Source organism: Brugia malayi (assembly GCF_000002995.4).
Source record: "Brugia malayi strain FR3 genome assembly, contig: Bm_v4_Chr2_contig_001, whole genome shotgun sequence".
NCBI lineage: Eukaryota > Metazoa > Nematoda > Chromadorea > Rhabditida > Onchocercidae > Brugia > Brugia malayi.
Genome location: NW_025062476.1, coordinates 3,007,991 through 3,035,763, shown reverse-complemented (window position 1 = coordinate 3,035,763; position 27,773 = coordinate 3,007,991). Strand labels below are relative to the sequence as shown.

The 27,773-nt window shown below is 31.8% G+C and overlaps 6 protein-coding genes across 9 annotated transcripts; 2 read left to right on the top strand and 4 right to left on the bottom strand.

Moving 5' to 3' along the window:
* Nucleotides 1-1,728: 1,728 nt before the first annotated feature.
* Nucleotides 1,729-6,296, bottom strand: Bm10364 (glutamyl-tRNA synthetase, putative; the record flags this gene model as incomplete). The annotated part of the gene is made up of 12 exons (XM_001892074.2): nucleotides 1,729-1,887; nucleotides 2,173-2,359; nucleotides 2,476-2,629; nucleotides 2,800-2,974; nucleotides 3,099-3,235; nucleotides 3,518-3,606; nucleotides 4,021-4,113; nucleotides 4,483-4,650; nucleotides 4,784-4,964; nucleotides 5,304-5,469; nucleotides 5,743-5,849; nucleotides 6,185-6,296. The coding sequence occupies 12 exons, from the start codon at nucleotides 6,294-6,296 to the stop codon at nucleotides 1,729-1,731; spliced, it is 1,728 nt and encodes a 575-aa protein (XP_001892109.2).
* Nucleotides 6,297-7,014: 718 nt separating this feature from the next.
* Bm14742 lies at nucleotides 7,015-8,494 on the bottom strand (the record flags this gene model as incomplete). 2 transcript variants are annotated; one of them, XM_043078256.1, is made up of 3 exons in its annotated part: nucleotides 7,015-7,274; nucleotides 7,584-8,116; nucleotides 8,487-8,494. In XM_043078256.1, the coding sequence occupies 3 exons, from the start codon at nucleotides 8,492-8,494 to the stop codon at nucleotides 7,015-7,017; spliced, it is 801 nt and encodes a 266-aa protein (XP_042934190.1). The 2 variants fall into 2 exon arrangements, with proteins under 2 accessions (XP_042934190.1, XP_001892110.2); XM_001892075.2 differs by having other exon boundaries at nucleotides 7,015-8,116.
* Nucleotides 8,495-9,282: 788 nt separating this feature from the next.
* Bma-rbm-28 lies at nucleotides 9,283-13,165 on the bottom strand (the record flags this gene model as incomplete). 2 transcript variants are annotated; one of them, XM_043078254.1, is made up of 11 exons in its annotated part: nucleotides 9,283-9,441; nucleotides 9,548-9,778; nucleotides 10,015-10,164; nucleotides 10,342-10,456; nucleotides 10,843-11,006; nucleotides 11,224-11,304; nucleotides 11,482-11,656; nucleotides 11,861-12,092; nucleotides 12,291-12,360; nucleotides 12,463-12,636; nucleotides 12,950-13,165. In XM_043078254.1, the coding sequence occupies 11 exons, from the start codon at nucleotides 13,163-13,165 to the stop codon at nucleotides 9,283-9,285; spliced, it is 1,767 nt and encodes a 588-aa protein (XP_042934188.1). The 2 variants fall into 2 exon arrangements, with proteins under 2 accessions (XP_042934188.1, XP_042934189.1); XM_043078255.1 differs by having other exon boundaries at nucleotides 12,950-13,054.
* A 589-nt stretch (nucleotides 13,166-13,754) lies between these two features.
* Bma-urm-1 (putative 11.0 kDa protein in FAA3-MAS3 intergenic region, putative) lies at nucleotides 13,755-14,206 on the top strand (the record flags this gene model as incomplete). Its single annotated transcript, XM_043078253.1, has 2 exons — nucleotides 13,755-13,771; nucleotides 13,906-14,206. The coding sequence occupies 2 exons, from the start codon at nucleotides 13,755-13,757 to the stop codon at nucleotides 14,204-14,206; spliced, it is 318 nt and encodes a 105-aa protein (XP_042934187.1).
* A 980-nt stretch (nucleotides 14,207-15,186) lies between these two features.
* Bm10363 (Major intrinsic protein) lies at nucleotides 15,187-19,130 on the bottom strand (the record flags this gene model as incomplete). 2 transcript variants are annotated; one of them, XM_043078252.1, is made up of 7 exons in its annotated part: nucleotides 15,187-15,379; nucleotides 15,477-15,691; nucleotides 15,842-15,960; nucleotides 16,038-16,175; nucleotides 16,604-16,730; nucleotides 16,888-17,012; nucleotides 19,079-19,130. In XM_043078252.1, 7 exons carry the CDS (start codon nucleotides 19,128-19,130, stop codon nucleotides 15,187-15,189), a joined length of 969 nt encoding a protein of 322 aa, XP_042934186.1. The 2 variants fall into 2 exon arrangements, with proteins under 2 accessions (XP_042934186.1, XP_001892113.2); XM_001892078.2 differs by lacking the exon at nucleotides 19,079-19,130 and having other exon boundaries at nucleotides 16,888-16,983.
* A 1,464-nt stretch (nucleotides 19,131-20,594) lies between these two features.
* Nucleotides 20,595-27,111, top strand: Bma-xpc-1.2 (DNA repair protein Rad4 containing protein; the record flags this gene model as incomplete). The annotated part of the gene is made up of 16 exons (XM_001892082.2): nucleotides 20,595-20,709; nucleotides 21,124-21,348; nucleotides 21,583-21,869; nucleotides 22,406-22,633; nucleotides 22,811-22,873; nucleotides 23,269-23,346; nucleotides 23,493-23,727; nucleotides 23,863-23,964; nucleotides 24,327-24,430; nucleotides 24,512-24,624; nucleotides 25,075-25,231; nucleotides 25,331-25,462; nucleotides 25,728-25,903; nucleotides 26,324-26,417; nucleotides 26,516-26,620; nucleotides 26,989-27,111. 16 exons carry the CDS (start codon nucleotides 20,595-20,597, stop codon nucleotides 27,109-27,111), a joined length of 2,337 nt encoding a protein of 778 aa, XP_001892117.2.
* Nucleotides 27,112-27,773: the final 662 nt, after the last annotated feature.

Below are 27,773 nucleotides of genomic sequence, written 5' to 3'. Positions count from 1 at the left end.
TCTAAAAATTAAGTAAATCAGACAGTTATACAGAAATTTTTGTTAACTTTCTTTTAACTATACATTTGTATCCTCAATACACTTCCTTCTTTGATTTATTTATAAACAACACTGCATTTGATGAAGCAATTGATAGAAATATGAGGAATAATTAATTCCGTATTGTTGTTGATATAAAATAATTTTATGATTGTAATTAGTTGTGATAAGGACAACTGAGGTCTTTACAATAGGCTTTATCTCATTTGCATGTCAACATTTGTGTCACTAAACATCCAACAGATGGATATTCATCAATATCAAAGAGATGAACACTACGAAAGGGCGAAGAAAACCAAACAATTCGAATATTTGATTAAATTATTTATGCAGATTGAAGTTGCTTCCATAGTTTCTTCAAAATTATTCTAATCCTAATTTTCCAACCGTACCAATTCTTTTATCAATGATAGGGGAAGACGGGAAGTGATAAGTAAAAACTGTGGAAGAACAAATTTATGACAGGGATAACCCCTTTTTGTGGATATATGTGGAGAATTAATAAGATCAGATAGTTTGATGTTTTGTTGATCTTTTAATAAAAATTTCACAAGTAGTAACAAGGATATACCAGTTGAATTTACTCAAAACTATTTTAAGATGGCATAAAGATCGGAAAGTAATTGATGATTGTGAACGAAAATTAAAATAGAAATAACAAAAGTAGATTAATTTCCCACTTGAAAGTGTTAACTATTTGATTGCAAAAGATGAATTTATAATAGTAATTAATTTTTTTTTTTTTTTTTTTGAGAATTTGCAGAGACAAAAATTAAAAGAAATGTATAAACTGCAAGGAAGTAAAAATACTACAATTCTGCTCTATTATAATTATTATATTCTAAACCTACTTTTTAAGATATGGAAATTTCTAATCCTGAGAATTTATAAGACTTCAATTAATTCCTTCTGGTTTATCGGAAATTTGAAATGCACAGCTGCGCAGAAAAGAAAGAGAGAGCATTGAGATCTGAATAGTTATTTAAATTATTCCCACTCATTTCAATTCTTATCGTTTTAAACAACTTGGAGGTTCCCACCAAGCAGCAAAAGTTAAATTGGTCGTATTTCTTTCAAACAGAAACACTACACTAACTTCAAGGATAACATTATGCAAATTAATGATTACTTGTACAATTATTCGAGTTTTGATTCAATTAATTTAATAAATTCACATTCTGTCTGACATTATTTTTCATAACTTTGCTATCAAATTTAAGTGATTATCAATACATTGTTGCAAAAGGATTGCATTTACTTCCTCATGAATTTTAGTTCGGGTATTTCGGCAAATATAAAATGAGAAATACATCGAACGAATAATTGATTTATGAATTACTAGGAAATAATGAGTTATGAATTACAAAATAAAAAGAGTTATAAAATCATAATCAGATACATACAATTATTAACATTTTTAAAACATGAGATCTTTAAAAATAGCAAAAATTCAGATCAGATTTGCGATTTAGAAAAAAGAGAAAACGTTAAGAGAGCAATATCATTGACTTAGATGATGAAGCTAACATGTCTGAGTATATATTATTTTTTAAATATCTGTTTAACAATTACGGAAATAAATCAATTTCGCATCGAAACTGCTTTTTAACTAGTAAAACAATCTTTTTTTATTTCATGCAGTTCAATATCACTTCAACTGACAAACAAGAATTAAGTCAAAGTGGATGTTTATAAATCGTAACAGTCCTTATCAAAATCTTCGTCATCTTGCTTTGCCAAAACATTAAATATATACTCCAAATCATCGTTATCTTTACTTTGTTCCAATTCCTTGCTTTTTCCATATAACATTTCACTCAATTCCTCGTAACAGTCTACTTCATCTTGCTACAAATTTCTATTTAAAAATGAAACACGGTCTATGTCAATTAAATTATAATTTTCGCATAATATTACCAAGTGATACTCATTTAGATGATTGCATTACAGATCATGTTCTAATAATATAAATTCTATGACTTCCAATGAATCTATCATTTACAAGTTTAAAAGTTTTACAAAAAATTTACAAAATTTACAAATTTAAAAAAAAAATTTAAAAGCTATTTACAAATAGTACTCCTTTAACCAGAAACAATGATAATAATGTAAAACGTAATCAGCAAGACTAACCTCAAGAAATTTTAGCAGTAAACCTTTCAATTCCTCATTTCTATCATCGATAACTAAGGCAGCACACAAATCGATAACTATACGATGCAATGCGATATCTTCATCATACAAAATTTTCGGTATTACGTCAAGACAAAGCTTTTCCGTTTGTGGTAGACCATTACGTAGTATTTGAGCAGCCTCAATCCTAAAAATTATCCATAAATATAGAACAACAAATACAACAGATTTCAGTTGAAAAAAACAAAATACTCAGAAGAGGGCTAATTTCCGTCTGCAAATATCTCAGAAAGTAAAACCGACCTTGGAGCCGAATCGGAATCTGAAAGTAGCACAGATGCAGCTAAATTATTCAGATCCGTTCGATTTCCAATTTGATTTAACAAAGCCAGAGCTTCGCCTCGGACATAAGGCTCTTCATCATTCTTCACCATATCAGTGATACACGGTATCAGCTCTAGAAAAAAAACAATTAATATTGAGTCTGAAATGACTTAGTCTCAATTTCTGTCATGACAGTCAATCAATTAATTACTTTAAGAAATACCTTCGTTTACTTCATTATCGCAGCATGACCAATACAGTCATTAACAGTTAGAGATCGGTTATAATGGATTTAAAATTTACCAGATCCATTGTATCCATATTTAACTAGCACTGTTAACTGACTTAAGGCATTATCTCTGCATTCCCATTTTGGCAAGGTAAGTTGTTCGGCGACTTTTGAAGCTATGATCGGAATAATTTTGCTATTCCAAGCTTCCGATTTTTGCAGTAATACATTTAAAACCAATGGATTTGTCTGAAAATTAAATTTGTAATAAAATGCAAATAATTTATTTAATCTTTTGAATTCTTCGTCTTCTTAAATTGGAAACTGTTACTACATATTGGTGACAAACCTATAATTGCAAGTAAATACCTACCATATCGTGAAGCTCCAAAGCATCAAACAAAGAACTTAGTGCAGCCAAGGATGGATTTTTAAGGCTTGCGATAAATTTGCAAGCTGATAATGTGTTACGTTCTTCGCATAATATGGACAGACCTCGATCAAAGTAATCTGCAAAACTTGATGTATGATGTAAATGTATAATCTGTAATAAAAATAATGATAATTAGAAATGACGTAGCCATTTTTGTATCCGTGATACGAAGTAAAAAATTAAAAAAAAAACAAACGGATTTGACAGGTTTGAACATGAAAAGTAAAGATGAAACAGTGTAAAACTGCATTTCTCAAGAGCAAGAACTAGAGATAACACTAAGCAAATAAATGGAAATTTGTGATATAAAAAAGGAGAGGATCAAACAATGTAAAACTGTTAAATAAAAAGATAATCACCTCTACCAGAATGATGTCCAACTTCCACCAAATCCAATAAGCGTAAGTTTGGAGTGTCCCATACAGCCTTGATTAATTCTGCATGCCCCCTAAACTGTTATTATCACTAACGCCTAGCAACTGCACATGAATCAGTTAAAATGTAATCAATATTTATTTCCCAAGAAAAAAAAAGAGTTAAATTGTAAGTAACAAAAATACTGCATTGAATTATTCCTGCTTTAACATGATTACCTGAATGACTTCCAAATTTCATCACTTTCAACATTTAGTTTTCATCAACTAATTCAAACATAACGGTTAATTAAAAATTTGTAATTCACTCTACTATAATTACTGAGCTGTTCACTTCATAACTTTTTAATTGATATTTTCATATTATTCAATTAATTACACATTGGAACAGAATTATAACAAAAATATAATCAGTGAAAATTCTATCAAACTAATCATCTGCTAAACTTGAAAACAATAGTGAAACAAAACAGCAATGAAAAACTCACATAGCAATTAAATGCAATAAAATCTCATTTCTGATATGAATGCAACGCCAGTCGTCATCGAAAAATATTTCCATATTCATTTTCTTTTGCTGTCTGCAAGTATTAAATTCCATCGGGAGGAATATTCTTCCATGTCATTCTATCCTATCAAAGACCATTTTGTCATTGAATTCTTTTAAATCAAATCTACTCAATCAGAAGATGAACGGTTTTGAACTTTAATAAAAATGGATATAAATAAGTCTGAAGAGGGTGAGATAGAATCGATTTTTAGTGATGAAAATAGAACTGATCAAAAAAAAAAAAAAAAATAGCAAAACTTGAATTTTTAATGAAGTTTAACTTTTTAATTTCAACACTATGAATTCCTTTACAAAAATATTCTCAAACTAGCTATTTCAGTTCAAAGCAATTTACAAAAAAAAAAAAAAATTCGTGATCAGGGTGCAATGTTTCACTTACACAAGTTCGGCCAAAAGCTTGCAAAAATGGAAATTCATCGATATAATTTCACATTCAGAGACGTTGATATGTTGAGTTCGGTTTTCAAGACTTTTTGCCAACATAAAAATTTCTTCTGATTGCTTCACAGATATGAGACTTGGATCGTGTAATAGCAGTTGCGATAATCTGGAAGAAGAACCCAGATGGAAACCATAAAATATATCAAAAAGCCATTTACAATAAGTGATCAACATTTAATGTTTTTGAAATTGCACAATTATGCATGCACTGTAAATTTAAATTGAAAAAATAAATTAACCTCATGCGCCATGCGGAATCTGATGCTTTGGAACCGCTCGTCTTCAATAGCTCAACAATGGCAAAAGCCCAAGATGTGTTATACTTTCTTGCAAATATTTTGTCTAGATAACTACAAATAACTACATTCAGAGCTGGATCTATACTGTCATTCAACAAGTGAAGAGCTTTCTGAACTATCTCTGAAAAAAAAAAAGTTAGATCAAATTATGGATCAGTAAGGAAACGCTAGTATAGCATATGGATATATATGAACCTCCTAAAAAAGGCTGATTATATTCGCTATTATTTCATTTAAATCGTTTCATTTGACAATGATTATATACATCGAAGCGCAAAAGTCACTCATGCCTATAATTCGCTAACCCAACTTCTTGCAAGCTAAAATACCTTCAACTAGGTATAGTTTACCTCTGATCCAATTAATAATACTCGAGAACTGAAAAATTCGAAAACAACCTTAAGTTGAATTTGGAAGATTCCGTTAACAGATCTTATCAAACCCACGAAATGCACAATACCTTCATCTTCATAAGAAAAATTCTTTTCTTCCAACTCATAATAAAGCGCAAATAAAGCATTCATAACTACTGTCGAACCATCAAAAGTTATATCGGTCAAAATTTGCCGCACAACATTCCTGATAAAATCACAATTCCATAAATCCTTATCTCCACTTGATATTATCTAAAAAATTACTAAAATCTATATCCCCCTTGATAATATATAAGAAAAAAATTACCAATAATTCAAAATACTTCATTACTGCTGAAAAAAAATTCAACTTAAACCCAAATTTGAATAGGTTTACAACTTTTTCCAACTTTTTTCCAAAGTTTCAGATTACATTTGACATATATTAGTTTGCTTCTATTCTGCCTCTTTAATTTAACTTATTCTATACAATGACTATGCAAATATATCACTCTTCACTTTGTCCACCATTCACATAAACCTAACCTCTTTGATTAAACTGAGATGAATGAAATAGAAGTTGCTTTGATTTGATAGTTTGTCGTCTGTTCCAAATTTCAGTGACTCAATTAATGCATCATTTGTTTCATTGCCTGAAATCATTGAGTGGAGTATGATTTTATTATAAACATGATATTGGCCAACTTGAATCTCGAATTTAATTTACTCGATATAGAGTTCAATTTTTTTTTCCAAATATGCCTTAAATTTATGCAATGGCAATATTCTTCCCATTCGTCATGAAAGTTGCTCTTTCATTAAATATTAGTTCATTTAACATAAAAGTGAAAACATTGGTTCCCTCCCGCAAACAACACTTAACTTTTTAACAAATGTAAAAGAAGAATTCTACGATAATCTTAGTGTACCTTTGTTCGCATCTTTTATACGGCAATGCAAATTTTTAAAGTAGAGCAAAATGAACAACCTTTCGGTATGGCCTTCACTAATTTTTCAACCCAGTAATCGTCGTAATCCGCATACGAATCTCTAATTCTCTTCAAAAATTCTCGTAGTTTATAACTGTTATCGTTACGCATTATATCTTAAACAGAGTTTAGAAGAAATCTGTGATAAACTGACACCAACAATGCTTAATTTGAGTCAGCAAGATGCTTTTATTTAAATATGTCATCCTCAAATAATGGCTACACAGGTGACAAATTTACAGCACTAAAGAACAGACTACATATTCGCCCTACACTTCGCTTCTTTATATTAGTGCATCGTAAATCCTAAATCACAATCAGTTGGAAGCGCTAAAACATTTTCTACACACACTGATTCCTTCTGGTTTTAAAGGTTTTAGGAAGAAATTCTCCGAAGTCTTTTCAGACACCACAGCGATTTGACGAATAGAATACAACATTATATTATAATATTAGCGGAATTTCGTATCCAGATATTTTGAGAATTACCTCATAAAAAACATGTTTATCTGTTCAACATTTCTATACAATAAACAATGGAAAACAAACAGTTAACAAGCATAAACTACAATTCGATATATTTTAAAAAGAAAAATCAAAAATATGTATATCGACAGGTCAAACAAAGCTTATTTGAAAAATTCAATCTCAAACGTCCAAATAAATCAGAATCAGTTCCTGTCTCAAGAATTAAAAAAATTTAAGAAACTTATGCGCCACCAATTAGAAAAAATTACAAGTCTTTCCAAATCGGAAAAACTACCTACCTTTTTTTTCTATTCAATTTGAAGTAACCACAGATTATCTCTGAGAGAGATTTTAGTATAAACTATGAACTTTTTGGCATTGAATCCGAGAATTTCATATCATCGAGAAAATCCTTGTCGAACATATCTAAGAGACGCACCTCTTCATCCAATTCAAGTTGTTGTTCAAGCAACTTTTCTTGTCGTTCCGGTTTCATTAATTTATACGTATTAATCAATAACGCATCATCATTAATAGTGCTAATATCAAACTGAGCAATCATTTCGTCGATACTGTACAAGCGGTCATTTTTATCACAGGTCTTCCGTAAACCACGACCAGCTAATAAAAAATTTAAAATTGACAATTCGTTAACTGAACTGTATGTCCTAACATAACTTCTAGCATTATTATACGTCAGTAATCGTGAACCACTGCGAAGCCGTAAATTTCCAATATTTATAAATGTCGGTAAGCACCACTGCAAAGCTTCATAGATGGGAAGCTGTAAAAAATCACGGGAGGAAGAGGCAACATAATGACTAGCACAAAGGGTATGATTATCAACAGTATCAGCAAAAAATGACGTTGGGACGAAATCTGGTTTGAGCAGTAGCTGATCCGTCGCGGGCAAACGTTTAGATGACTCACCGTGCACGACATCCTTATAAAAGTATGCTCGGTTAGGTACTCTTAGACGGACAACATGTGGCATACCGTCGAACACCATACTTTTGGACTCACTGCGTGTCTTCGTGAAACATTCCTTCAAACAGGGAAGTAGTTTTGGACGTTCTTTCTTTACTGGATCCACTTCCTTCCATGTATCATCGCAGCAGAAGCATCGATATGCTAAACCTATGTCAACTAGCCGTTCCACTACATCAGCATATGTTTTTAGACGTTTAATAACCGAGTAGGGAGCAAATGGTCCACCTGTTCCAGGTCCTTCATCACGCTCCAGTCCAAATCGATCCAAAAGCGCTTCAATTTTTTTACCTCGTGGTTGTCTTCCATGTTTGTTTACTCCTAACTGCAGGATAAACTTCCCGTTATTAGCTCGAGCAAACAAGAAATTATACAGTGCTCGTCGTAATCCTTCCAATGATAGATGATCACCACTAATTCGTACTACCAAACGAATTTCTTTGGCAGTGCCCGAATCATAAGATAAACGACGTATCCTGAAGTAATCTTCTTGTATTTATAATTTTCTCAACCAAACAAATCAGCACGCCTCATTCCCTTCTAATAATCAAAAAAAAAAAAAATCTTAACTTTTAATCACTGAAATTAGCAATGATTTGCTTAGTTGCAAATTTATTTATTATAACTTATTGGCCAAAATCGATGGAGCGAGTTGCAATCACATAAAGTTCAGAGTAGAATAGAAAAGAACGAGAGCTGTATGTTATATCTAAATTAATCCTAATAATACTTGATAAATCTCCTCAACAATGATAGTTTACCTGAATCAATCATTAATAGGTAACTCAGAACTACTTCCACAAAAAAAAAAAAAAAAAAAAAAAAAAAACAAAAACAAAAACTTACATATGCATCAAAATTTCCTAATCGAATCTTCCCACTACAATAGTAACATAATTCACAACTTTAGCTGCAAACAAGAAAAAATCGTCAATAGTTTTGATAATTGCATTCATTAGGAAGGCAAAGAAAATCAGGTACCCCGGAACACGATGACGTTATATTAAAGTTTTATTGGTTAGTGTCCTGAATTGAAAATTTGCAAATGAGAAATTTTTTTGCATGTAAAATTAAGCTCTAATACTACTGAAAATATCTGCCACGATAATTTAGAATTACATGAAGAGCAATTAAATACCATACACATTAGTTTTTAAACACTTAATTTTATTTCACCTTACAAATACGAATATCAGCAAACAGCAAAAACCGAAACAACAAATTTATGAAAGCCAGTGACATAACCACATCATAAGCAAAACAGATTTTTTGCACTGTGGAGATAACAAAGTATAAGCAAATGTCTCATATTTGACAGTGAATTTATGTCGTTTACATTTTAAATAGACTATCCACATAAGTGAGCTAGAAACCAATAAAATCAAAGCGCTTTGTCTATAAAACTTAAATTTCAATCCTCACCTAAAAAATCTGCAAAGCCTCAATTTAAAAAGTTGATATGAAGCATTCGGAATTTATTTTTATTTCACGTGAAATTCGACTTACGGAAATTTTCATTAGTCTAGAGATTTGAAAACGTCAATAACAATTATTCACTAACAACTGAGACATCAACAACTATTCACTTGAACAATTTTCAATTAAGTGCACAGAGTTCATGAAATTATCATAAATTATCACATCAACCTGAGAGGGTAAGATATTTTGTAAGCTGTTTAGAACGACTTGTCTTTTTCTTCTTCGGCGTCGCTTCAGCTATATGATTTGTCTTTCTTTTCTTTAATACTGTTCCAGACATTCTTACTTGCAGTTTTCTTTTCTTACCAATTTTTTGTTTCACCTAAACGTAATATCGACGTAATAAGAGCAACAAATTTTCGAAAAAAGAAAAAAAAAAAAAAAAAAAACAATTAAAGGCACAATACAAACTTGTTAAATTTTTTCACCTGAGCTTTTTTCATATTTGCATCTCTTTTTCGAATTTTTGGTCCCAAATAAGAAGGAAGAGGTTTCTGTCCACCAGCCGAAAGATGCTTCTTTGTTTGTTCCAAATCCAGTTTATTCTTATCACATATAACTTGTTCATTACCCTTTTGGTTCTGCTGCGACTTCTTCAGCCTTGATTCACGAAGTCGAAGAGCAACCAGGTTTTCAATAGAAAATTCAACAATGGGTCTCTAAAAATATTTTAAATTAAACGCAATTTATGGACAAAATAAATTAAAAGAATCCGTCAATAGTTTACAGCCTTTTACAGAAATATTTAAAGCGTGGCACTAAAAATGTTCAACTTTTCATCAAAAAGTAATCAAATCGCTACTAACAAGAATCACAAGAAGTAATTTAGAAACACATTAAATAACTTTTTAAATTTTAAATTTTATTCAAAATAGAAATCTAGCTTAAATGAAACCTTTTCTTTGGTAAATATATCCGGATTATTATTTAAATGCTTCATAGCTGATAATGCATCCTCATGGTTCAAAAAGTTGACAAAGCCAAAACCTCGAGATACGGCTTCACCAGACGTACCTAATTTATTTCTATCTCGCCAAATCCGACACTGAAAATATTGACCATATTTAGATGAACATGTACTTGCAAATTAATAGACTACTAAAGTATCTAATTTTCTTCTAAGATGGATAAAAATGCTGAGAAATATTTCAACACAGTAAAAGCTCAAGTTTATGAGTTGAAGAATTAATATAGTCAATTTTTTTTTAACTGGAAGACATACTTCAGTTATTTTGGCATCTGGATTGCCAGCTGCAATAAAGCACATCGATCTAAAGGCTTTATCTGTTAAAGGTTTTGGTAAATTGTGAACAACCAAACGCGTTGGAGAGACAAACCTGCAATTTAGCTTCATAATTGCTTGCTTCTGTAACTTTATAGACATTAAATATTATTCACTTCTTCTTTATCACATTTTATAGCAAGTTAGTAACAAGAATAAACTGAGCTACTGAAATTATAACCTAGGAGACAAAATAACATTTGAGTTTGTTAAATAAGTTTTCCAAAGTCCCTCTACTTTACAGATCAGATTAAATCTAAAAAATCTTTAATTCATAAATAAGTATAGTGAATTACATGTATCTGAAAGAGCACAGAAAAATTAATACAAAAGTCATAAATATGAGTATATGTAAAGAAAAATTAATATAAATCGGGAATAAGATGCCCAAGATGTGCAACATGATTTCATGTTGATACAATAGAACTAAAACAAACATACATGTGAAGATTCTTTAGCTTTTTTCGTGCAACTACTGCCATACGTGCACGCTTCTCAGCATCTGCTTCACTCATCCCAGCTGCAGCAGTTGAACCAGGTCGTATAAAACCAGCACGTAGAAGGAAAAGATTTCGCTTGTCTTTTGGTTTTTTTGACAGTTTCTCCTTTAAAAAAAAAGTAGATATTGACATTTTTTTAAAAAATATAACAAAACAATATACAAAAAAGTATTTCTATCAAAATAAATTGCCAGTCATAAAAGATAACGAAAAGCAGAGAGAGTAAGCACGAATCAAAAAAAATCCACAATATCCCTCATTAATTTAGCTTTTCTTATTAGTACCTTCAATATTGAAGACAAACTACTACGTTGATGGATACCTTTTCAATTCTTGCTGCTTCACTTCTTGGCAATGCTTGATGACCGAAAATTCGACGACCACCAATTAAAATACCAGGAGCCTTAAACAGCGATACTAAAATGTGTGACAAAACCTTAATCAATTCTTGAACCCAATACTAAAAGATGACTATCCTTACCAGAACACTACCAAATCATAATATTCCATAAAAAACAATTTTTCAAATTGCTATCAGACACCAAGAATTTAGCTTCTAGAAAATGGTCATACATCTTACCTGATCAATGGCAGATAAGCATTTTTCTGCCCCATCAGCTGTTTCGAAATGCACAAAAGCGGTTCCCTTTGGGTGCTCACTACCCGCGTAATAACAAAGAACTGCTAATGAAATGTTCCCAAACTTGGACAAGGCTTCCTTCAACTCCTTATCTGTTGTTTCATATGACAAGTTTCTGAAACAAAATTTCTAGAACACGATTTCATTTTTTTTTTTTTGAATCCAAAAGCGCCAGCCCGATAAGTGAGCTTAAAAATTCAACTCGAATACTGCAACGTTGATATCATAACCTAAAAAAAAAAAAGAAATTTCTTCGCGAATTACAATTTCCTTAATTCACTCCTCACCACACTTTTACTAAACTACCATGACTATTAACCTGATGAATACGACACGTCCTTCCAATACTGCTTTGTCTTCCTTGAATTCTTGTGCAGCTTGTTTTTCTGATTTCTTTTCGATTTTGTAACTATCTTCATCAGATAAGCCTTCACTCACTACTTCTTCCTTGATTTCGCTATCGTCTCTTCCCTCCTTCTCAATGATACTGCCATCGTTCGACTCAACCTCTTGCTTGATTTCTTTCTTAATTTCTTCATTCTTCTGTTTTTCTGAAAATAACAGAAAAGGATAACTCAGCAATTCAATTATGAATTGTATTCCATAGCAGGTAGTCATGTAACACTAACTTAGAACTCAAGCGTTCAAAAATTTTTAATTTGAGCTCAAAAGTTTTGATTTGAGCATAAACTGAAAACGTGCACTCAAAAAACGCCACGTTTAATGAATTAATTGCAACAAAAAAAAACCTTCATGTACTACTGTTTCGTAAGTATCTTTCGACAAAGCATAGTCCACTGCAATTTTTCTTCCCAGTACCTGGAAAAACTTCTTGCCTTTATTTTTCTGAAAATATGACAGGATTTTTTACGAGAAACACTTTCGGGCAAAACAAACTATCTAATGAAGGAATATTTTAACCTCAGACATATTTAATTTCTCAATTGCTTCCATGGCATTCTGACGTTTCCGAAATTGGATAAACGCGAAACCAGCACACGAATTAGGGAACCGTTTATCTTTGCACTTCGGCAAAACAATTTCACTGAGTGGGCCAAAGTTGCCAAATACTGTTTGTAGATCTTCCTGTGTCGTCTGGAAATAAAGGATAGTGCTCTCAACATTACATAGTATTTCTGCTCTTCATATATAAGCTTTTCATTAAAAAGGATACACTTTAATGGATCAAATAAACGACGCTAAAAAAGGTAAATTAAATTGAAATGTGAAACTTACAAGAACAATGAAAAAAAAAATACCGATAACAAGCACTTTATAAAAGTCTAAATCATACAGCGATGATATAAAAAATTGACAAACAAAAAAATCAAAAAAAAAAATTTAATTGACAAAAAAATTTTGATATAATGAAATTTACAGGGCTAAAGCTAAAATTTGAGAAACCTACCTTAAATGGTAAATTGCGCACAATCAATCGCCATGATTTGTACTGCGAATCAAGCACAGCAAAAGCACTACTCTGTCCAATAGATTGTTCTCCAACCATTTTCATGCCGGATTTGGATGAACCTAATATTTCAGTCTTTTCATCTTTCACCTCTTTAGTATTTTTAGTATACTCGAAATGTTCCAAATTCTGTTTTTTGTTTCTTTTCGTAATCATCTGTGAATAAATTTTATTAAGTTTATTCAACAGCAACTGAAAATTCTCTAGATATTGAAACAGCAGACATTATTTTATTTACTGTTCAAAATGTCCAATGTTAAGAGCATTTGTTTTACATAAGTTTAATAAGCACCATAACTGTCTCACTTCCACAACCATTATAAAAAGGTACAAGCCTCGTGCATACCTAGTTGAAAGGATTTCAAACTAAACACTATATGAATGAACGCAACTTTCAGTGAAAAGAATTACTCCCCTTGCTCCCTATAAAAAAATTGAAGTTAAGTTAACAAACAAAACTGAAGGTAAGTTAAGCAATAATTTTCAAAACGGATCAAAACGCGACACCTGTTTGGGCCGCGTTATTAGAGAAGTCCTCACGTGAAGGTGAAAGCTTAGCATTTCAAATTGAGAGGTTAGGATGTAAAGGGGTTCGAGATAGGGAGGGTACGTGTTTTAGGTGTGGGAAGAAGACAGAGATTGCTAGAATTCACTCTGGAACACATTTATGTAGCACTGGTGGAAGTATTAACTGGCTAGTATTTCACGTGAAAAATGTTGAGAATAGTGTTGGGTATGACGAGTAATGAAGATTTTTAAAATGTAAATTAGTGTATTCGAATTATTTATCAGTGTTTGTAAAAAGTGTGATCCCAATACACGTAAGCTTATATGGCTTCTGATAAAAAGTTTGCAGAACTAATTTCCAGGCTTTAAACTAAAATGGGTGTTTTAAGCTTGAAGCTCGAGTTTTCTGGTGGTGCAGAATCGTTGTTTGACATGCAGAAAGAATTCGATGTTCAGGTACCAAATGATTCAGGGCCATTATTAATTAGTGATTTGGTGCGGTATATCAATATTAATCTAATACCGGACAAATCAAGGTCTCATCTATTGGTAGATAAGGACGGCGAAGGCGTACGACCGGGAATACTGGTGCTTGTTAATGATGTGGACTGGGAGGTGCTTGAAGGGCCTAAAACAGTCCTAGAAGATGGCGATACTGTTTCATTTATCTCTACTTTACATGGCGGATGATGACTTTCCTTTGTTTTTCTGTGTTTTCTACGCAAACATTTGATTGAATGCATATGAATTTGCACATTATTTATTTTGTTATATGTTATTATGGGTCTCTAATATATGGAAATTCTAAACAGTTTGGTTTATTTGTTGTCATATGTAGCGCACAACCAATATCTTATTCTGGTATAGCCGTACTTGTGTTGCCCTATATATTAATGTACTCGCATATTCGTATCACTACACTGAACTGAAATTCGAAATCGACTCATTTCGATGCTAAGTGTCTCATTTTAAATTTAAATTTATTACAATTCAAAAACAGCGGAAGAATCTCTACTTTACATGGCGGATGATGACTTTCCTTTGTTTTTCTGTGTTTTCTACGCAAACATTTGATTGAATGCATATGAATTTGCACATTATTTATTTTGTTATATGTTATTATGGGTCTCTAATATATGGAAATTCTAAACAGTTTGGTTTATTTGTTGTCATATGTAGCGCACAACCAATATCTTATTCTGGTATAGCCGTACTTGTGTTGCCCTATATATTAATGTACTCGCATATTCGTATCACTACACTGAACTGAAATTCGAAATCGACTCATTTCGATGCTAAGTGTCTCATTTTAAATTTAAATTTATTACAATTCAAAAACAGCGGAAGACCTTTTTCTGTAGTTTTTGTATGGCAGCTTTTTGTTTTTCATTCCAACTTAAAAAAAAAAAAAAACTAGAGATAAAGACGTGTAAATATTAAGAACTGATTACACATAAAAATATTAAATAACTGGTTAAACACAAGACCAGAATCAATTTTATGATTTTGTATCTGAAAGCTCTTCGAACAATTCGACAAACGTACACACGTGCGCTTGTTTGCACAGCCTTCGACTAAGGTTGCATAAAAGAAAGACTCCTGGCATCCGAAAAGTTGCAGGAATGATGCAGAGTTTCAAATTCTACGACGGAAGCAACAGCGTGCTCTGGTTATAGTAATCTTCCAGAATCTTGTCTTAATTCGTTTTCTTGATCTGTTTCCCATTTATCGTTGTTGACATTTACCGCTGTTGCTGCCGGTTTCGGAATATGAAAACCGATGAAGAATTGATATAAATATACGCCAATTATAGCACCCACAATTGGCGCCACTAGTGGAACGAGAAAAAAGTAGTTATGGAATCTGAAAGAATGAAAATTTAGATAAATTTCAGGAAATTTTGAAAGAGCAAATAAGATTGCTCAAATAAATAAGATTGATGGAAAATTAAAGCACTGACGTAAAAAGCTGAGTGCCATAACCAATTAAAGAGGCAAAAATCCGTGCCCCAAAGTCGCTAGCTGGATTGACCGGAGAACCCATATTCAAGCCACAACAAATTGAAATTGTTGTTGCGATTGTACCGAAGAGAGCTGGCATTAAATTTCTTGGTATTTGGTTCTTGGGTTCGCAGCAGAATGCGACAAAAAGGCCAATTAGACTGGTGCCAGCCATCTAAAACTACGAATGAGAAATTGAAATGAGTTATCGAACAAAAAGTAACTAACTACGAAATCGGACAGTATTTTAACTATGAAAATCTATTTTGCTAATTTATTGTTAAGTTGTGATTTAATGAATTTTGTAAACAAAAGAAAGACAAACCTGATCGATAAAAGCGCCAGTATTTGAAAGATAAGCCCGTGGGAATGACGCAAAAATTATTCCCGTCGCATTTGGCCCACTTATTGCCCGGACCCCTCCATCAAAGGCATTTATTGCCTCTGAAAACGTGAAAGTTGTGTAAGTGCCAGGAAGAAGTTATTTACTTAATTACATTTAATATTCAAATTTACTTTACCACTGTAAACTAAATACATTATCCCTGTGCCAAATGCGGCGCCAAGTGTTTGTGCAATGAAATATAGAAAACTGTGAGTGAAAGATATCTTTCCGAGAATGCATAAAGCAGCTGTTACTGCCGGATTCACATGTCCACCTGGAAATTAGTCCAATTGTACATACAATTTCAATAATTCCTAAAACACAAATACAACATTGTGTTGGCAAAAGGACTAATTGTGTTGCAATAAAAAGAGTTTTCATTCCTAAAACTTATGGCCAAATAGGATCGATTTAAAGTGCTAACAGTCCTAATCTGTGGTACTAACAAAGAGCCTAGCAAGTGTTTGTACTTGAAGCAGTATCTAGTTATAATAGTTTTGGTATATAGTTGAAATGGCAGAAATATAAACTTTTTCGGTAAGACATAAATCAGGGATTTATCACTTATCGAACACAAAACAGTCAGAATTTGAGTCTTCATTTTAGCTTCTTTATATGAGCTACACTTTTCCTTATTTAATTTGATGGTTTCAGGTAAAAAAAAACAGGTAGAGAACAACTTCGTAAAGTTTTGTAAGTTACCCGAAGTTTCCCATGCAACATAAACTGATAGTGCGATTGCCAGTCCCCAACCGATATTAATTTGTACCGGAGAGCTTGATGTTCCGGGACTGAGTACGAACTGAGCCATCACACCAGTACCAATGAACTGAATTCTCCATCAAATTTATTTCCTGATCAGACGACAGAAAATCTCCTCGGAAGAAGTGCATTGTATTCTTTGAGAAAGGACTAAGCTTCAGAATATCAAAAAAGTTCAAGGTTCAAATTTCAATAGACTTAAAACAATAAATTGAAATACTAACTCTTAGAAGAGCGGTGCCATAAAATTCAGCAAGCAAATTACGAGCCAATTCTTTTTCTATGCGTCCATATTTTTTGAGGCGTTCCATGTGATGCATTCTGTTTAATATGAAATTTGTATGCAATTCTGAAATGCCTACGAATCTTCAAATCGCAGTTTTAGACAATATTATCCATTTCAGTACTAAAGAATTCGCATAAATACTAGGCCAGAAGGCACCCCTCGAATAAAGTTTGTAGCCAAGTATTCCAGATGAAAACTTGCAGGGCTGAATTGAAATAATTTAATCGTTCTGACTGTTATGTAATCAGTAACGATCCTTTCAATCATCCAATCGCACCCGAAAGTCAGATTTAGATCAATTTTTATGATTATCACAGAAGTGAAACAATCTCAAAAAGTGATTGAAAATAAAAATTATTTCTTCAGACGAGAAGAAGAAATTTCCTTTAAAATCAGTTAAACAGTACAAAGAGAGGTAGTATTTGAAAAAAAAGGGAAAAGAAATTAATGATAGCAAATTATTTGACATTTGTCACTGATACTCTGACTGAGTTATATTTGAACAAAATGTCGGGAAAAGCACAGCAAAGATGCAAACGTTTCCACATTCAACCGCTTAGAGCAATAAAACTGATTTGACAAATAAAAAAAAAAAAGGAAAATAACGTGGAAATGTCGCTTTCATTGACGTTCCGAAGTCTGAGAAAAGTATGGGATGACGATGCTTACATTAAATTAAATTTGTTTTACATATGACAATGCCGCCTTAAGTGCTCCATAATGATTTAGCAGACTGATCACATCCCTGAGATTTCCGGGAAATTTTAATTAATTGATGATAAATTCTTTGGGACACCAAATATAGTATCAAAAGTGATTAATTGGAGAAATTCGGCTGGGACTGGTCGTTGAGTAGAGACTGAAGGATATAAACAAACTATGAAAACCGAATTTAAGACTATTTCAATCAAAACTGCACCTTAGACAATAGCTTTAACCACGTTTTATAGTAGGCGTTGGCTTACAATATAACGTATGGTTAGTGAGTAAATAAATAGTTGTCACTCTTGGTTGACCTTTGCCCTTTGTGTAGTGGACAGTTGATTTATAAAATTATGTAAATTACTTGTAAGAATGACCTTCGAGTAGAACACCCCTACTTCATTTAGATATTGTAGATAGGATTGCTTTGTAATAAAGAAAGCTAATTGAGCAACGAGCTTATAACCTTTGAACCATCGGATATAAATTTGACTGTCACACTGAGAACTTTTAACAATAAAAGTGGAAGAATCTATTCACAACGTATTAAGCAGTGACATACATCCTAGACAATGCACAGAAGTACAGTTACCATTGAATGATGAATGTTGGATAAATCATTTTCAACATAATTTTAAATGAAACCAGTCGTTGGTCTTAAGAATACTCAAACAAGACTGTCTTCAGTTTACTAATTTTTATCTCGCAGATTTAACACAGAATTTCTTAATTATTTTGACATGTAAAATTACTTCGATTTTCTAACATGGCACCAGGTAGTAATTAGCTGATAACAACTGAATTCAAAGTTTATCAGTTTAACTTGCACTTGCTAAGTGTAATTACTTTATTGTACTGAATAGAGCAGAGAGTTTAAATTCGGATACATTTTTTTTTTATCGCTGACTTTATTTAATATCAGTGTTGCTTAGATAACGATGACATTTACTAAAAAGATCCAATTTGTATTTAAGACGATGGTCTAATAAGGTGCAAGTCAGCCTTTCTCTCTCTGTCTCTTAAATTTTACTTACTTTGTCGTCCCGAATATACAGAAGATAATGCCAATTAAATAATTCCTAAGTTGAGTAGAAAATGAATTAACATTCAGAGAAAAAATCTAACTGTTTTGTTCAAAATAAAAAGTCCCTCCCTAGACAGTTCCTCAGGTCCTCTGCAAGCATATTTGAGTATTTCTCGAAATATATGACGTAGTTACGTGAATGGTACTAAAGACTAATGATTATGTAAGCAAAAGTCATAAACGTATAATTACAAAGTTCGACATTGCAATTTATCAGTTCCCCTATCAATGTGATAAAGAAATGTAAAATGAATGATTCATAACAAATTTCTTGTCAATTAGAATGAAACAAAAATTGCTAAGATCAAAATTTATTATTGATGAAAATCAACGGAATTCATACCATTTATTTGTAACTCGAAATTCACTTTGATTGAAGTGAAAAATGTCAACATCTTTACTGGAATGCTGACTGAAAGTTGTTGATATTATTCTCACTAGCCATAATGACTGTATTTCTCTCGTTCGTTCTTTCTTTTTGTATCTAAGCAGCAACACCACTTAACAACTGTACAGCAGTAAAACCTTATAAAAATTACAATTTTCAACAATTCACAACACATAAGTAGCATAACTATAGTCATTCTAATAACACTACTAGCTGAATTAGTACAAACAGAAAGTGACACATAATGTCCTAATATATGATGTTAGCAAAGTGTTAACGATAGAAATCAGTAAAGACTAAAGGTTGAAATTTTGATCTAAGCATTTCATGAAATTTAATACAAGTTAGAAAGTGTATTACTCAAACAAAATCACAACGAGAAGAACTGAAACAGTTGAGTACACAGAGAATTAGTTAAAAGCGAAAGAACAAGCTAAACAGGGCAATATAAAAGCCTAGTCCTTATTTTATCTAATTATGGGTTAGACTTGCATCATATGCATCATATGGGCCAATATGATGCAATTTGATTTAATTGTAACCCATTTCGTTATCCTTATTATAATCGAAGTGAAACCATGATCAATAAATCAGATGAATCAATCTATCAGATTATGCCGTATGTCCAATTCATCATAATATTCCTTTACTCATTCAAATATTTATAGTCTACTGATCTTTTATACTTACTCTAGCATCTACCCAATGAATTTATCTCTCTACTAAATAATGAAAACGATGCAGTTAACAACTTTTTGTACTGATGCATCATATGCTCGATTATAATATATCTGAAAAACATGCTTAATAATCGAAGAAATTCAGACTATAAACATTTATAATTTTTTCATAAAGACATGTCCTGCGTTTCAATCGTTATCCCATCTTTTCGATGTAAGCCATAATTTTTGCATCTAATTTGTTGGTTTCAACTACAGAATAACTTAACAAATATATTACAAATTACCCGCTGCTATATATTGACTGTGGGTAACTTGTAATATACTTATTACTCTTGAATCTATTTTTGTTACCTAAACGAGAGGGAAGTAGAGGGGAAGAGGGAGAGAGAAAGTTGGGATAAGATGGAAATAGGTGCAGGTGCAGAATGATCCCAGTCCTTCAACAATTAGCCTAGGCTAAATCGGATGTATTGCAGCTCATCAAATTACAACAGCCATTGGCTATTTTTTTAAACATGTTTCGTTTCTCGTTGGCATATTCTGTCACTTACAGTATTCGTCTTTTCTTACTTATGGGCTTCACTTTTCGTTAAATGAATTTAATATCGATGAAGGGTATGGTATGGTACATCTGATCATAAATCTGTCGTTTAATTTTAAAAATGCATTGAGTGTTTTATTTGTTTATTAAGATTAACAATCATTTGCACAAGTGTCTCTTAGGTATGTGACGTTTTATGGAATAAATTTTTGTATATGATACTTCTTTATGAAAGAAATTACTGCAGATGTCAAGTGTTGTCCAACGACGAAGTCGTAGACTTCAGGAGAAAAATAAGGTGGAGCTCGATGATAAATCATGGACTACTACGGATCTCTTGAGTAGCTCTGTGGCAAATTACAGTAAGTTATTTCAATGTACTCACTGATTTATGTAACAAATAGCAACATATATATGCAAAGATAGAAGGACTAGTTTATTATTAGTTAAAGATTAATTGGTTTGAATTAAATTACTTTTGAATTCATTGAATTCTAGTTAATTAGGATTATTTCTAAATGCTTGAGTAGGAATTTTTATCCTATGCCATTTATCTTCTGTTGAAAAATAGGAAGCTGTAGAACTGAAATAAAATTGATAATTAAGAATAGGAATACGACAACACGTCAAAAAACGGATAATGAATACCTTAGAAAAAAAAAAACAAAGTGTTATCATGGTTGTTACTTAAGCCGTAACGATTTGATTTAATTTAACATTTGAAATCTAATTAGTGCTTTATAAATTCACTTTAATCAGATTCTACTATTTTTTAGGTATAATAGAGAGAAATACTGCTATTTCTTCTCCCAGGAAGAACACGAGAAAAAGGAAAAGAAATATTTCCACTTCTGAAGATCAGTTACAGAATGTTGTGGTAAAGCAAACAGTAAAAGTTAAAGGTGGTAAACAGGATGAAAAGTTGAAAAATAAAAGTGCTGTTAAAGAAGCAAAACAAAAACGGCGGTTTCCGAAGAAGGGTAGAACTGGAAAGATACAAGGTGAGTTTCCACAGTTCTGGAAAAAATGGTATTTTGAAGTGAGGTTAACCATCATTTATCACTAATTGTGTGCTTATTCAGTATACGTCATGATAAAAATTAAGGACGGCCAAAAATGAAAGTAAAAGCGATCGAAACGGTAGAAGCTCGAAGAGCACGCTGTATAAAGCAATGCAACATATCAACACACTGCTACAGCCATTTACTATGTAGATGAATTTTTGACATTTTCAGATTTCACACCAAAAAAGGAACTAAATAAAAAAGAAAAATGTAAAGATGCTACGCCTAATTTATCATGCGATGGAAATAGTTCTACTTGTTCGGATGATGAGTGGGAAGATGTTGATGAATTCGATTTCTGTAACACTGCTGCAACATTAACTGATTCAATTGAAGTAACAATTAAAAAACCAAAAGTGAAAGTAAAGGCGATCGAAACGGTGGAAGCTCGAAGAGCACGCTTTATCAGGCAACATGTCAATCAAAAACTTCGTGAACGGCTAACCAATTGCCACAAGGTTTTTTTTTTTTCGATACATTGAGTAAAAAAAAAGTTGAAATAATAAAATAAGGAAAACAGGAGCAGAAATTGACTGGTAAACGATATACATGTGATATTTATAATTAAACTAAATCCAAAAAAAAAAATATTATTCTAGCTGAGCCGTAATCAGATATAGTAAAATCTATTTAATATTTTACAAACCACGTATAAACCTATCACAACCCAAATTAAATCTAATTAAACTTAATAAAATAAATAAAATCAAAACCACCCAAAAAACATAATAAAAATTAAAATCATAGCAAATACTTAAAAAATCATAATCAAAATTAAAAAAAAAAAAATCATAATCAAAAAAAATAAAAAACAAAAAAAAAAAAAAACAAAAACAACAAAAAAATAACCATAATTATAATAATAACTACAACTGGAAAGACTACAAAAATAAGTTAACAAAGAAAAAATACCACAGTGTCTTTCGTCACGAATATACATTCATTTGCTTACACTCTTTGCCAAGAACATTCAAATAATTTATATACCTTTTAGATGCACTTGCTTTGTTATATTGCACATTTGCGTATATGGGTAAAGACATTATTGCGCGAACAGCATTTGGTGTCACTGTGTTTATCAGTGATACCTGAACAACTTTTCTCAGCAGCTTGTCCTAATTTCAATATTACAGTAGCAGAAAATTTTCTTCATTGGTTCAAAACAACATATCAATCAGCCGAAAAAGTTTGTGTGGCTAAGGGTGATTTCACTAATGCTCAGGTTTTGTTTTCATAGGCTTAATATTAATTTCGTTATCTAACCCTTCCCAAAAATTGGATATTAAGAGCAATTCATAATCAATGTTATATGCTTAATATTTGATATTAACTTTAAAGTTTTTTAGTTCACTTCAGGAAGCTGATAAGCTAGTTTGAGATTAGGCTTCATTTTTTTCAGCTGCATCGGTTGGAAGAATTAATTGCTGGACAGTTTTATGAGACCGATAAAGATTTGGCATCTGTAAGATTTTTTTGGAAGTGATTTAATAATCTTCTTAATTTTGTATTTCTTCCAATAATTTCTTGGAGATATAACTTAAAAAGTTGATGTACAAGGATTTTCTTTGTTTTTTTTCTTAGCTTTTATATTCATTGTGGTAGTGATATAAATACATCTTTCAGCAATTAACTGATTAACAACCCGATTAGTTTTGATCTAGTAGATGCGCTTGTCCAAAATTCGGAGCTTTAATGCATGTATTATCTTAGAATTACCACAGTTATTTACGTTGGCTTAATGATGAATAATATAGTATTCAATAAAACGCGAAGGAAGCATTATTTCACATTTTAATTCACTTTGACACATTTTCCTTAACACTTCACTTTATTTTGTGGATATTAACTTATTTTCAGCTCTTATTTTTGAATCTCATTGCTCTGAAACAAACAGCTCGCATTTGTCTATCGTGTCAGCCAATGCCGTTCAAACTGGTATTTTTTCCAGTACTTATTATAGTTATCGCATGCATGCAAATTAAAAAAAGGACAAACAAAGAAACTCAACCGCGAATGTTTAATGTATTTTTAAAAAATTTATAGTTATGGTAAGATTATTGTCCAAAAAAAGAAATTTTCAGACAGTGCGACGGCCTTTAGAAGCGGTTCAGTCTCTCATCGATTATTATGGGTCAAGAAAGCTTACAGCTAATGATTATATGGAATGGCCGGAAAAACTAGAAGAGACGGTAGAAAAAATTGTACTCTTTGGCAACGAAAATCAAGATGGAAATGATAGTACGTCGGTTGACAAACTGAATCTGAAAAGAAATTATTGGGTGGAATTTTGGGATGAGAATTCGCGTCGCTGGATATGTAATACTTTTTTTTTTCTAATTCTTTTGATTTAGACAGCACAATTTAGTGAAAATCTTTGACTACATTTTGGTTCTTTACTTATTTAAATATAACTTGGTCATCTTTAGATCAATTATTCTTTTCGTATTTCAGGTCTGGATCCATGGACTGGTTCGACTAATAAGCCAGAAGCAATAGAAGCCAATGCTACCTCACCTGTGCATTACGTTCTTTGTATTGATAACGGCAAATTTCGTCGTTTTTCTTTCTTTTTCGATCAGTTTGACCATATTTCCTAATAGTATTACTCCCTTTATAGCTGTTACGAAATTCAGTTATTTTCATTCACTTAAGTTACATATTAGATAACTTCAAGTTTTTTTTCTCAATTTCTGTGATTTACACTGTAGTTTGATAAATGCAAAGACAAAAATCATATAATAAACAAACAAAATACTAATTATTGTGCGACACAAGAGGTCTATAGTTAATAGTTAAAAGTTACAGTCTTTTTTTTTTTTCTAATCTTAAAATCTGGTTCTGCTCCACTTTATTCTGGTTGTTAAAAAAAGAAAAATTAGAATAGGTTTAGTTTTTATTTCAATTTTATTTTGCAGAATATGGAATGCGTGATGTAACAGCACGTTATTCTTCCAAATATCTGACACCTACTGTTCGACGATTGTGGGTAAACCAAGACTGGTGGAATGATACATTAGAGGTTATTTTTGATTTAAATTATTCATCATATAATATTATAACTATTTAAATTCCATTCTTTTGAAACTAGCACTGCTTTTAGCTTTATCAAAGTAAAAATTTAATGCGTGAGCGACTCGAAGATGTTGCGATCCAGGAATATCTCTTTTCCATACCAAAACCAACGTCAGTATCGGAGTATAAAAATCATCCGTTGTAAGTATATAGTTTTTTCTACAATTAAAGTACAAGCAAAGAAATTTTTTAATTAATGAAGCCTTTGGGTATTCCTATCCTATTCTTATTATATTTTATTGAAACTAAATGGATATCCTGAGCCACGCAGCATACTGTGCTTTTAAATATCTCAATATTTAAACAGAAAGCTATCCTAAATTGCCAACTGATAAGAAATTGTTACCATAATCGAAAAAGAACTTTTCTAAAAAAAACTTTAATTGGAGAAAGTTATAAGATAAAAGTTTCATGAATAGTTTCTTTGTGTATATTCATTTGTTTCTCTGAATATATTGGTGAGTTTTATATCCAGTAATGGAATAACAAAAAATGTAGAAAATGTCAATGACATGCATTGTTTTCCTCTATTACTGGCTGAGACAATATCATGAAAAATTATTGATTCACTTTCCGAAATTTCTTTTTTAGATATGTGTTGGAGAAGGATTTGTCCAAATATGAAGCAATATATCCAGAAAATCTGCAACCTGTAGGTAAAATCAAGGATCTTAATATCTATTTGCGAAGTTCAGTTCATAAACTTGAGGGTACAATAAACTGGATGAAGCAGCTTCGATCTATTAAAGTAAATCAATTTTGCGAAATTCTTTGTAAAATTTACTCCATTCTTTCACATTATATTTCATTGTAATATTTATTATATTATAAAATTTTTATGTTTCAGCCTAACGAAAAGCCATACAGAGTTGTACAAAAAAGGTCCTGCAGTGTCTCATCAGAATATGGTGGACCGAAAACTGTTGATTTATACGGCCGGTGGCAAACGATGCCATATATCACTCCGAAAGTTGTTGATGTAAAAATCTTAACCTTTTATTGCTCCTTAATGGAAACTATTCATATTGGTAAAGAAGAAGAAGATGATTTTTGATACTTTATTACAACTTTTCTAATCGTTGATATGAGCTGTGAATCATGTACCATTTGCCACAGTCTTTTTTGCACCCTTCTTTGCTTTTGTTTTTTTTTTTTTTTTTTTTTTTTTTTTAACGGTCAAATAGTCAAAGTTAAAAGGTTTGAATTGTGAAGATGAGCTGTTATCTTCATTCTGCGATTTTCAGGGTCGTGTGCCTCGCAATGAGTTTGGCAACTTATACGTTTACAAGAGGAGTATGGTACCAGACGGTTGTGTTCATCTGCAGTTGAATGGATTGGTAGCTATAGCTCGCCAACTTGGTATTGACTGTGTTCCGGCGGTTGTAGGATGGAATCACTGTAGAGGGGGTACTCATCCTGTGTCAGTTGTTTTTCATGCGGCTTTAATTTTTCAAGACAAACTGTTAGACAGTTAAACTTAAAAATTAAACTCATTTAAAACACGAAATACAATTTGCTGCTAACAGTTACATTTTTTCTCCTAATTTTCCAAAACTGAAGAGATTTTACAATTTTATTCTCATTATCTGCATGATAAATATTGTTTTATCAAACACTTTTCTTTTGAAACTTCGTAACAAAAGAATCTGAAATTCTGTAACTTTCAGATTTTTTATCATTCAGCTTTTGATATTTGCTCTGAATATAAATTCTGAAGAGCTGTGTCCGTGGTGACATCCTTTCCAGTGGTTGACTAAAACATTTGAATGATTCTTCTGAATTTTGATAAAGATGCAGCGAAACCGGTTTTAGTTGTTACTTTTCTAATTAGTAGTTTCAGTCTCGACGGATGCGTAGTTTTAAAGAAGCATGAAGATGAGCTTCGAGAAGCTTGGTCGAAGCAATATGAAAAAAAGAAATTAGCCGCAAAATTGGTTGGTTAAGTCTAAAGCTATGTCTAAACTTTTCGGCTTAAAAAAAAAGAAATTGGAACTAAGAAGAATCCAGAATTTTGTGAATATGTGATTTTCAGAGGCGAACACAACGAGCTATGAAAAACTGGCGGAGGTTGGTGAAGGGACTGCTAACGTTGAGAAAAGTTCGTGCTAGATTTGCTTCTAAGGATCACCGTTTGTTGGTAAGATATGTTTTTTCCACATTTTCCACTTTCATTACACTGTATTATATAATGCTTTTGTTGTTGACAGTGTACTGAAAGTATATTGACGTTTGTAGTATGATCGTTTGTTGCAGGATTGGAAAATTTTTGTAGTTATATTGTATTCTATCTTCAATTTAAAGTCTAATTTAATACGGGTTCTAGCTTTTATTTGATCCTATTCTAAATGTCATGATAAGAAGTAGTTATGTTCTGGTAATAGCAGTCCAAATGCTGTAATACTTCTCTGAAGTATCTTATGATTTTGGTTATCAGGCCATTCTTTTAATCCGCTATCAGATCTTTCCGGTGCATATTCCGTTATTTGGTAATTTTATGTTTTGCAGCTGGTTGACGAAAAATTAGAGAATGATGAAAAAGTTGAGGAGAACGCGACAATGGCAAATGATGAAGAAACACTTGCTTGGCCGCCAACTGTATACAGCTTGCCCGATGTTAATTCGAAATAATAATTCATCTGGTACTTGCTTAAAATGTTAGTGAATGAAATATTAATGAAGATGTTATTCTAAAAAAAAAAAAAGGAATTGGTTTCTTTGGCGAAAAATTCTGAAAGTTCGTTGAATTTCATTTTTAAGATTTATACATCCTTTTTGCTTACATCTTCTAGAATTTATGTGACCCGTTTCCTGCGGTTTTTTATGATATCTTTTTCTTAGCAAAAAGCTAGCTTTCTTGGCATTCTCTTTTAATGTAGACCTCATATGTTCTCCTAATTCATATTACTTTCTCATTTCATTTTCTATAAACTGGACAGTTTTATGCTTCATTTTCAATTTAAGCTATTTCCCGTTTGAATTGCAAATATGCGTTACTGTCTCCACACTTATACCTTGTCCATTCTCAGTAGTTTCATTTTTTTTCTTTTGTTTGGGAATATTCAGGAACCCCGTGATCGTAAAACCTTTGCTTATTTCTTATTGTGGTAATCTTTGCTTGCTTTTCAAATATTTCTGCTCATTGTCTTCATTTTATCATGTACAGTTATTTTTTTTTTTCTTGACCAATATCCATATTTTTATACTTTTGTTTATATTTGTACATTCTTATGGAAAATCCAATAAAACTACTTTAGAAATAAACAACGTTTATGGTATGTGTTCATTTCAAA